The 11,102-nt window shown below is 42.8% G+C and overlaps 1 protein-coding gene across 3 annotated transcripts; it reads left to right on the top strand.

The window, feature by feature from the left end:
• The first annotated feature begins 653 nt into the window (after window positions 1–653).
• eif4ba (eukaryotic translation initiation factor 4Ba) lies at window positions 654–10,749 on the top strand. Of its 3 annotated transcripts, XM_035152040.2 has the most exons (15): window positions 654–778; window positions 2,507–2,656; window positions 3,325–3,527; window positions 4,146–4,262; window positions 4,524–4,578; window positions 4,729–4,947; window positions 5,159–5,290; window positions 5,530–5,697; window positions 5,804–6,131; window positions 6,236–6,324; window positions 6,499–6,760; window positions 6,896–6,933; window positions 8,604–8,733; window positions 9,123–9,195; window positions 10,217–10,749. In XM_035152040.2, the coding sequence occupies exons 1-15, from the start codon at window positions 766–768 to the stop codon at window positions 10,292–10,294; spliced, it is 2,055 nt and encodes a 684-aa protein (XP_035007931.1). In that variant the 5' UTR covers window positions 654–765; the 3' UTR covers window positions 10,295–10,749. The 3 variants fall into 3 exon arrangements, with proteins under 3 accessions (XP_035007931.1, XP_035007932.1, XP_035007933.1); XM_035152041.2 differs by lacking the exon at window positions 8,604–8,733; XM_035152042.2 differs by lacking the exons at window positions 8,604–8,733; window positions 9,123–9,195 and having other exon boundaries at window positions 655–778.
• The last annotated feature ends 353 nt before the right edge of the window (window positions 10,750–11,102 follow it).

The following is an 11,102-nucleotide window of genomic DNA, read 5'->3' as shown; positions in this document are numbered from 1 at the left end:
AGGAGGACACAGGTTGAAGAAGACTGGGTGAGATGGAAGATCTAATTTGATCAGTTTCATGGAAGAGTTTTACGATGCAGTTAATTGTCTTAAACAGCTCTTTCTACTAAGTTTTGGTAGAGATTTCAATTATTTCACACAAAAAACAGCATATGAAACCTGTAAAATATCTATATATTTGCACTCAGCTCTGCTGCATTTGAGAGCACATACTTGTTAAGGCAGGGGGATACCAGCAGTGTTTACCTTGGATGTTTTTTAATTTAGGGGTGCTAGGTAGTTCATGATGTCAGAGCAGGATAAGGTAAAGAGAGTAACTAACTGTTCAGTATCAGAATATGAGGGAAGGGTATTTCTAATATGGTAAATGTGCCTGTTGGATAAGTGTGACTGTGGCAAAATTTCTATCGTATAAGGGAGTAGGGTTAGGAGGGACTCGAGAAAGGGGATTCAAATATAATCAAGAGGTGGTAAAAGTAACCGGCATCGAAAAATTCAGGGACAGGGAAGAAATACAGAATCTAAAGTATCGCTCCAAACCTTTTTTTGGGTGAGATGAAACTATTCCAAAAGACATAAAAGAAGTAAAGAGGAACAACAGTGACAGATATGAAGTAAAGTTATGAAACAGCAGCCACTGGGCAGATGTGGGTCAGTGAGCAAACAAGGGAGGAGACAGACAGGCCCCGCTGTTCACGATGCGCGCTCCCGATAATAAACCTCTGACGCCTTCATCCGGGAATTACTACGAACTCGCTCTCCAACATGGCGGCGTCAGGTGAGGTTTATGTGGGTGAACGATCTTGGTCGGCCGGTGGGGATTTCAGCGGTTTATACGCCGATATATTTAAACATGTTACGTTTCGAGGTTGTTAATACATCGCCTTGTCGATCCGCGTCGGGGTCCCGCTCGTGTAAATAGGTTTGCTGGTTGTTTTGGGGCCCGGTAAGGATAGTGGCTGCCGGAGGAAGGGACGAAACGACTAGCACATTCCGAACATTTGAACCGACTCCATACTTGCTGTTCTTCCCGGGGGCTAATGTTACCGCGGTGTTAGCATTCGTTAGCATGTGATATAGGGCACATTGTGAAGTGTGTGCCACGTTATGAAATGTTTGCTAGTGCGTGCAGAGCTGGCACATTGTATGTCTGTGGCGGAACTCGCCGTGGCGCTCACAGCAGAAAGGCACCGGGCGCAGGCGCGTTCTGTGGAGGAGGGGTCGAGCCGAGCAGTCCGGGCTGCCCGAGGAGTCTCCCCACGTGTGCAGCCCCGGCTCTCCTTGCATCTGTGGCGGATGAAATGTCGCACCTGGGCCCGGTTTGGGTCGCCTCCTAAACACTTCCCATGGCAGCTCGACAACTCCGAGCTCTCCCTCCTTTCCGGCCGGTCGGCCCAGTGTAGCCCCGCTGATGGCGCACTTGGAGCCTGGCGCTGCATCGTGCGCTACTAGGCCCTAAAACCTAGCTAGCTAAGCAGGGATACTTCCCCCGTCAGCAGTCCTTTGCTGACTAAGCCCGCATAAAGACAAAAGCGACCTGCGTACACACCAAGCAAACAACCAGTATGGTTAGCCTCAACATTAAGCTAGCAGCCAATCTTGCTTTAACTGCAACTCCCTAAAGTTAACGTTACGCAGCTTCCAGCGTGCTAATGTTGCATGTTAGCGTAGCTCCAAGAGGGATGCTAAACAGTGCTTGTTTTTCGTTCATCAGCTCAGAGTCAAGGCCGGGTAGCTAGGCCTGTGTTTAATGTAAGCAATGACTTAGCATTATTTTCTCAGGAACACTTTGTGCTGCTCCGTGTGTTCGTGCAGGTTTTTTAACGACGTGTATAAAATGTCCTGACAGCTTGGATTTTCAGAATAAAGCTCACAGCCATCTTTATAGCTCACCTCCTTTTTCTGCCTCAGATTAAAACAAACTAGAGCTGGTCTATGAGCTGTGTGTGTGGGGGGGGCACCTAACAACAGTTTATCATTCAAATACACACCACGAGGAATGTTGTGCAGTTTATACAGGATTCATTTTAGAAGTCATCCATTCATCCTTGTAGTTATAAGAGAACACAACTTCACTCCTGAAGCTGAACAGAGATGAGCCTTCTCGGAGCACCTGCACACTGTCAGTTGGATGTGCAGACCACTCCTTGTGTGTTGTGCTTTCCAGTAGAGAAATAAGTCTGCGTTTTTGTTATCGCATACACGCTGCAGTCTCCTTATCTGGCTTGGCTGGACTACATCTTGTTTGTTGTAGAGATGGTGCTGTCAACAACAGTGGACACACACAAGTCTTTTTAAACTACGACTGTTTTTGTGTTGCATTTCACAGCATTGTCTATTTTCCAATTGAATCTTTAAATAAATAATCATAGTTCAACACAGCATCTAATAAAAGCCAGTGAAGCGATCATAAATCATAAAAAAATCCATGTGTGCAATTAATCCATGACTTGGCATGTTTTGTTCATCATGGTTGACCATGATCTGTTTGTTCATTACCCCTTAGCTAAGAAGAAGAATAAGAAGGGGAAGACCCTCACTCTGACTGACTTCCTGGCAGAGGACAACAGCGGAGGCAATAACAACCCTGCGCCGCCCAGCTACCCGGCAAAGTCAACTAGCTGGGCTGATGAGACTGACGACCTGGAAGGAGATGGTGAGTATGCAGTGAAATACTCTGCATATGCTGGTTTTGCCATCAATCTATATAGTTTAACATTTGACTGAATGAAAAAAAATTGTCTGTTCGCCCTAAGGCGTAGAGCAGTAAAAAATATGTCAGATGGATTAGAGGTGCATGCAGTGCAAATGGCTAAACTCCACAATTTCAGTTTAGGTATGACAACACATCAGTCTCTGCTGATATAAGGGTGATACTTGTGTTTCATGTCCACCACTACCTGAAATACATGGTGATGAAGACTGATTCGATTCATACATTGTCAAATTCACAAAATGATGTCAGTTAAACTGTCTGCTGCTCTGTTTTTTTTCAATGTTCAACTTGAGTCTAACAAGTTCTGCCAGAGTTGGTAATGATTTGATGACATTTGAGCTCCATATTTCGACTGATGACTGTTGCATCACCAAAACCCTATATTATCAATCTCGTACTAGTTTTTTGACATTCAGGGATATTTGTTTTTCACTTTTGCTTTTTGGGGTTTCTTGTGGGACTTGTTTGAATCCTACAATGTTTTTTTTGTAATTCTCAAATATTTAAGGAGTGATTTATCGAGAACTATTAAAAGATTAATTGATAATGAAAATAATTGCTCGTTATGCCGTGTGTGACACTGGTATGTGTAAATTTTCTCTCTCCAGTCTCGACTTCGTGGCACACAGATGAGGAGTCATACCGGTCATCAATTGACCGCTCCGTCCTGCCCACAGCACCTCGCTCAGCCCGTGAACCCAACGTCGACCGGTCTCGACTGCCCCGTAGCCCGCCGTACACAGCCTTCCTGGGCAACCTGCCCTATGAAGTCACCGAAGAGTCAATCAAAGATTTCTTCCGCGGCTTGGCAGTAGGTGTAACAAGCACATGCAGTGTGCAGGCTATAACAGATAGCACTTGGTGGTAACAGTTACTGCTTCTCTTTGTTTTGCAAAGCAGCACAGTCAGAAAAAGAGACAGTTTCAGATAGTTTATTGCTCCATATAGCACCTGTAACCTGAAAAAGAACATCTAGTCTCATCAATTACCATTTTCCTCATTTAGTCAGGAATGTTAAAGGAAAAACATTTTTTCACAGATAACAGAGCCTCCAAAGGCCAAGCTGATCAGTGTCCTTTTTCAGCAACAGCAAAACAGTCTGAGTGGCCATAAAACATCCAGTTTTTTAGTTAAAATATCACCTATATTAATTCTGTCTCGTCTGCAGATGGCTCATCATATCTCAGTAGTACATATTGCTTAAAACTTAGTGACATAACTGAGCCCATCTGATTCTAAAATGACCTGACCACTTATTATCTATGGGAATGACAGAAATTGAACACAGGACTCTGGAATGTCCTCCATCCCTAAGTCAGCCCATTTCTTCCAGATTTTGTATCCTCGTAGTGCTGGATTTGTAGCAGTGAACTGTACAGTGCTGAGTCCAGATCATCACATTCTGTTTTTTTATTGTCTTCATCTCCAGATCAGTGCAGTGCGTCTGCCTCGAGAGCCCAGTAACCCAGAGAGGCTGAAGGGCTTTGGTTATGCTGAATTTGACGATGTGGATTCCCTTTTAAGGGCCCTCAGTCTCAATGAGGAGGTGAGATGATGCAGCAAAAAATGGATTTCAAATCTCTGCATTTTGATTTTTACACCCAGAACTATTACTATTGTCATGTCTGTACAAGTTTCCCATAATTGAATTACACAATAAAATGGACTAGTGTTTTGAGCTGTATTGCATTACAATTGTATAGTTTCATCATTTATACTTTTACTTTTAGATGAGTCAGTTTTTCTTTTTCATAAAAGTGTAATCAAAGAATCGAAAAACAATTTGTTTCCTTTATCTGTTCAACAGAACTTGGGGAACCGAAGGATTCGTGTGGATATTGCAGACCAGTCGAATGATAAAGGTACATGCTAACTTATATTTTTGTTGCTTTTTCTGTCCTTTGGATGCTGCAAGGCTCCTCCTTGTCTTTGGAGTAATTTATCAAATAGAAGTACACCCTTCAACCTTCATATTCTATAATTAAACTTGATGTCACCTTTTTGCACTTCAGAGAGAGACAGTGGAATGGGAGGCCGAGACAGGGGTGGACGGATGGCGGACCTGGGTCCTGATAAGACGGACAGTGACTGGAGAGCTCGGCCAAGTTCAGATGATGATGGACCCCCCAAGAGAGATGATTCCTTTGGACCCCCCAAGAGAGATGATGCCTTTGGACCCCCCAAGAGAGATGATGCCTTTGGACCTCCCAAGAGTGATGCCTTTGGAGAGAGTGAGTTGGAAATGGTTTAGTTTGTGCTTCAACATCTTTACTTTTTTCATTTCTAATAATTAAGTAGATGCAGTTTTGGATAGAAAGGACTTATAAGTCAATTCCAGTCTAACCAGATTGTAGATATATTACCACAGGACATTGAGTCATTGGCAGTTCATTGGAAGAGGATATGTGATTCAACTTTATCTTCCATTTTAATTTTTTGCAGGATCACGGGACCGCTACGAGTCGGATCGTTTCAGAGATGGACCACGGCGTGACGGTGATCGTTTTGAAGGAGGAAGAGACCGCTACCGGGATCGTTATGATGACAGGGACCGCAGAGACTACGACAGAGGTGGTGAGTAGTCGTGCATTTCTTTGGCTGCTGTCTTTTTTTTAAAATCTAAAGAAATATGTAAAAGAGTTTTAAAAAATTACATTCCCACCCTAATGGAATAATTGATATACATGACCTCCGGATTGTTTAGCTGCAATCCTAATCGCGCTTTTGACAGCATTTCCTGTTCTCATCATCTTTTCAAGTTCCTATTTTCATTTCTTACCTTTTTCTCCCTTGTGTCCCTTCCATCCTGTCAGGTTTTGACTCTCGTGGTGGTAGTGGAGGTAGTCGTCGTGCCTTTGGCACCGGCTTCCGCCGTGACTATGATGACAATCGGGGTAGCGGTGATCGTTTTGGGGACAAGGATCGTTATGGCGACCGTGATGACAAGTACGAGAAACGGGAGGAGAGGCGTGACGACAGAGGTGAGTTCAGTGTTGGTGTTTGCATTAGCATTATAGTTGCCACAAATCCAATTAATATATTCTTGAAAATAAAAACTATAATAATCATGTGCTGTGCTCACTCTAGCTCCTGTGCAGAGACCCAAGCTGAACCTTATGCCCCGCAGTATGCCCAAGGAGGAGGAAGCTGGTGGTGGCGGCGGCGGTAGTGGTGGTGGCGGTAGTGGTGGTGGTGGCGGCGGTGGTGGCGGTGGTGGTGGCGGTGGAGGTACTTCCTCCGCTGCTGCTCCAAGCTCCGGCAGCAGGACCTCATCCATCTTTGGCGCTGCCAAGCCTGTTGACACAGCTGCTAAGGAAAGGGAGGTAGAGGAGAGGCTGAAGAAGGAGGAAGAACGACTGCAGAGGCAGCTGGAGGAGGACAAAGGCCGGGGACCCGACAGAAAAATGCGAGACAGGTCAGGGACTGACATGGATGGTTATAAAGTCAAATTACATAAAGAAATTGTAGATATTTTTTCATGGTGCTTTTTTAAAAAACTTGCTTTTTCATTGTTTTCAGAGACCCAAGCTGGCGCAATGAGGAATCTCATACTGAGCGATCTCGCACAGGAAGTGAGTCTTCACAGCCAGGAAGCACTTCTGGAAGAGGTGAGATAACTCTAAATTTCATTTCTATATAGCTTACATTTAGAAATCTGTATTTCACTTGTAAACAGGAAGAGACTGTTTTGCACTTGCACATGAATGTGTCCTGTTTTCAACATTCGACTTTTATTCTATCAGTCCAGACTTAAAATTGTGTCCCTTTCTTTCTATTATCAGGGTCTCGGTGTGGAGATAATGATCGCTCTGGCGAGAATGAGGTTTTCAGTGCGAGAGAAGGTGAACCCTCCTCCCCTGGGCCACCCTCACGCCCCCCCTCTACCAGCTCCTCCAAGGAGCCCCTGAAGGTGATGCCTGCACCTCCTCCCAAGGAGAACGCCTGGGCCAAGAGAGGTGTCGTCAACACAGGCTCTAGTGACGGGGAAGGACAACCTCCAGTCTCTCCTGTCTCCCCAAGTGGATCAGCTCCTCCCAAGCTCAGGTGAGAATATAGTTGGGAACAGAAACTATTATCTAAAAAACATAAAGCAAAATGTTTTCACCCACACAAATTGTCTGTCACAGGCTATCGGTGTCCTAATTCCTCTTTCTGATTGTCCTCACTTTCTTTTTAAAGCTCCTCAAGTTCTGCGGATGAAAGAGAATCTGTAAAGGGTAAGGACGACTGATGAGTGCTAGGCACAGTGGAATTTCACCCTAACCAAACCCCACATTAAGCTTGAATGCAATTGAACAACCAAGAGACAGTGCAACTATAAAAGGACTCAACAAAAACACAGGAAGCTGAGGAAGGAAGATATTTCTGTAAACACAAACACTTGCATACACTTGCATCTGCAAAGCTATGAGATAATGGGACTTTAAATTTGAACAAGACAATATGTCAGCCTGCGATACTGTAAGGGGCATCACACAACATTGCTGGGTTTTTTTTATTCTTACCACCAATTAAGCAAAACAATTTGACACCAGTGGAAAAGCCATGTTATGTTTATCACAACAGTATATTCTGTGTACGGTGGCCTTTTAGGACATCTCAGACTCTTCTCATTAGCCTCTGCAGTTCTTTGAGCTAAAAAGCTCATGAAAGCATGCATGGCCACAGCTGTTGATGTTTTCATGCTAACAATGTGTAGTATGGTGACATTGTAATGTGAGCATATTAAACATCCGATTTTAGAGCTGATGGGAAGTCTATCATTGATTTTAGCGACGTTCTGTCATGAAGTGTTGGATGAGTGGAAATGTTTGACCTTTTATTTGGCTCCGTGACAAATGACAGCAGCCCATACAATCGTTTTTTTTGAGATATTAAACCAATGTTTTGGCATGCGCACCAACTGGCACCGCTATTTCTACAGCTCCACCGCTAACCTAAAAAGTTCTCTACTCAACCTGTGTAGATTGTATCTGAAAGTGTAATTTTTTTTTTAAACATCTGATTGCCCATATATAAAATTGCATTTGGGACTGTTGTCCACAATCTACGCAGTGTCCTTGTTTCTTTTCCTTGATGATTGCGGACTTTGCTCCAGTGGAGTGTGGCTGCACCAGATTGAATTTTTCTCTCATAAGGACCTTTTCTCACTCACTTCTTTTCATGATCATTCTCCCTGAAACGTAAAAATGAAGGTGGTTTAAAACTCCTGTGGTCCAGAGGAGGTGACAGGAATCTAACTTGTAAAGTTGAATATTTAACAGCCTCAATCGTCATTATACATTTCGAGTGATAAGTTACATCGGAGAATTTCAGTGTTTTTTAACAAAGTCAAGCTCCTCCACATCAGGTGTAAGAGCAGCTGTTATAATTACCTTTCACACTGTGAACAAACTGTCATAATGAATATATTGAGTAAAGGGCAGGTCACAGGATCATCTTCCACCTCAGTGTAAAGGGGAGCACTAAAATATGTCGAACATTAGTCTGTTATCATGGAAAAATCTGAAGTGATGAGTATGGTACTAAATATGCACCATATGCAAATCTACCATGATTCTGACTTGAACATAAACGGTATCTGGTCTAGAATTAAGCAGAAGGTCCATTATCTGCATTGCTGTATCAGAACTGGCCTTACTTTAACTAATTGTTCGGAAATCTGGTGTAGCGTGAGCCAGTATCAAATTTACGAGAATTGTCTTCTGTTGCACAGACTCCGCTTGCATTCAAGCAGTGGTGCACCTCTCATTTGGCCTGACATCAGTGACTAACAACTTTTGAATCAAACCCAGTGGCTTTTGACGCTGCAGTGTGTTGTGAGTGTAGTCGACTGTATCAAGTCCAACAACTTCCCTTTACTTACATGTCTGGCTTCTCCTTTAAGATGAGAACAAGGCTGACGGTGTGCGTCGGGACCGTGGGCCCCCGCGGGCAAGAGGGGGGCCTGCAGGGCCTGGAGCAGGGCGGGGCCGTGGACAGGGGCCTAACAGAGACCGAAGAACGGAGGCAGACAGGTCAGCCATTCAAAGCTTGGCAACTCCAGATCACTGAAGGCAGGGAGGACATTCACTGGGCATCTGTAAAGAGTGGCCTATGCTCAGTTCTATAACTGCTGATGCATGAATTGTTCCTGGTATTGTGGTCATTAGGGAAACAAGGACATAAGCATGTTTAATGTTTTCCCTTTTTACACCAAATAGTTACAATCCCCATGGTGTAATGCAGGAAACCTCAGCAGTAAGCTCAACATTTCAGAATTTTGCCCTTCGTCATGATAATGTTCAGATCATGAAAATAAGCTTAGTCTTTTTAACTGCTGGATTGAGGATTCTCAGAAAGGGAGAACTTTCCTGTATCTGGCCCATCCAATAAGTTTTAACGTTAGTGTTCGTTCTGATTGTAGAAAGGATAACAGAAGAGACCGAGAATCCAGACCACCTCCAGAGCCAAAGAAATACGAAGAAACCCCAACCCCTGTAAGTCCTTAACTGAGTGACACCAAAATCTGACAAATCTTTTTTTTTCCATCGTCAGTTTAGTGTCTCCACGATGCCTTGAGTCTCTCCCTTTTACACTGAAGATTTTAGAAAAAAGATCCTCTTGTGAACTAGATAAGAAGCCCACCCTCATAAAATCGTTTACCCTAATGTAAGGCTGGGCCGATTTATCAGCTGGCCAATAAAAATCAGCGGAGATGAGCCTTTCACAGACATCAGTATCTGCATTTGTTTTTGCTGATAGGAAAACTTTCATTTTACAGTATAAACGATGCAGAAAAGATGTGCATTTATGTTTACAGCTTATTTAAAGGTTCAGTGTGTAGAATGTTGTCACATCTAGTGGTGGAGTTTCATGTTGCAGCTGACCACCCCTCACCTCACCCTCCCTTCCAAACATGGAGAACCTGTGGTAGCCTTCAGTTGTCATAAAAACTCAAACGGTGTTTAGTTTTTCCAGAAAAAAAACATGGCTCCCATAGAGGACCCGCTCCCGATGTAAATATAAAGTATTTAAATATAAAGATCCCATTCTAGGCTAAAGAAACAACAATTTGTACAATTTAGATGAAACACACTAGTGAAAACAACACTAGGATTATTTTATATTCAATTTCTGCCAATAAATCCTTTCACTTAAATCGTACACACTGGACCTTTTAACAAACATTCTTAATTCAAGTTCTGTATATTTAGTTGTATTTGGGTTTTATTTATAGTGATTTTCAATAGTTTATAGTTGCACTGTAAAATATCAACCCTTTTTTCATAAGGCTTTGATAATGACATCTAAAAGAAATTCTATATATAAATTTGCCAAATTTATTTACACCCTAATCGGCATTCGCAGCAATCCCCAACAATCAATTTAGTTGGGCGCCACCATAATGTTGTTTCATGCTCCTCAAGAACATAACATCTTCTGTATTTGCCACATTTGTTCAACAAACATAATGTTCTGATCCAGGTTCTTTGTTTCCTTTGTTTGTTTCTCTTTCAGAAATTCAGCTCAGCCAGTAAGTACGCCGCTTTGCTAATGGACGGAGACCAGGGAGACGATGCCGAGGACGTTGAATAGAGGGCATCAATGACGACGCGTCCCGAAAGAGGAGAAACTGATGAATGCAGAACAAAATTAATCTCACATAGTTTATGATGATAAATCTCCTGGGAAGACCTCACTTCCTCCACCCTTCCTTCCTTTCCTCCTACAAACCCGTCCTCTGCTTTGAAACACCCCCCCGCTCCTCCTTCTGTCCCACCTTCAGGACTTTTCAGGTTCTAAAGAATAGTCACATACTGGACTTGTTTTAAAATGGAAAAAAGGAATAGACACATGGAAAATGATGGATAACATTGAATTAATTGTAATAAATAAATGGAAAAAGTGGGGGAATTCAATGAATTTGTGTATTTGTGGGTTACAGATGTGGAAAAGTCTGAGCACAAGACAAAAGATGTAGCTTCATTAAGTGGAACCTCTTTTTTTTTTTGTCTGTCATAATCCCTGTAGATTAAATGTCTAACGATTCATCGTCAAGCCTTTTTATTCATTGCTTTAAAAGAATCTAACAAATTAATTCATGAAAATAATCAAGCGAATCCTGTCTTCCACTACTAACAAGCATGAGTGTGAGACCTGGTCACTAATTAAAACGCTTCAATGAGTCATGTATTCACCATTCAGCAAACCATTGATTGAATTTCTTCTTTCGAGCTGAACTGATCGACAGATCATTAGAAGAGAGGAGTCTAATTTATAAGACAGTTCTGCAGGACTGATTTTCATGTCGACGCTGAAAGAAAAGCAGCAGCAACTTGATCCTCACTCAAGTGCCGTCAGTTATAATGTGTCCATTTCTCTCCAGCTCCTGATGAAATAATCA

The sequence above is a fragment of the Hippoglossus stenolepis genome, chromosome 3 (assembly GCF_022539355.2).
Source record: "Hippoglossus stenolepis isolate QCI-W04-F060 chromosome 3, HSTE1.2, whole genome shotgun sequence".
Classification (NCBI taxonomy): Eukaryota; Metazoa; Chordata; class Actinopteri; order Pleuronectiformes; family Pleuronectidae; genus Hippoglossus; species Hippoglossus stenolepis.
This window is presented reverse-complemented; position numbering and strand designations above follow the sequence as displayed.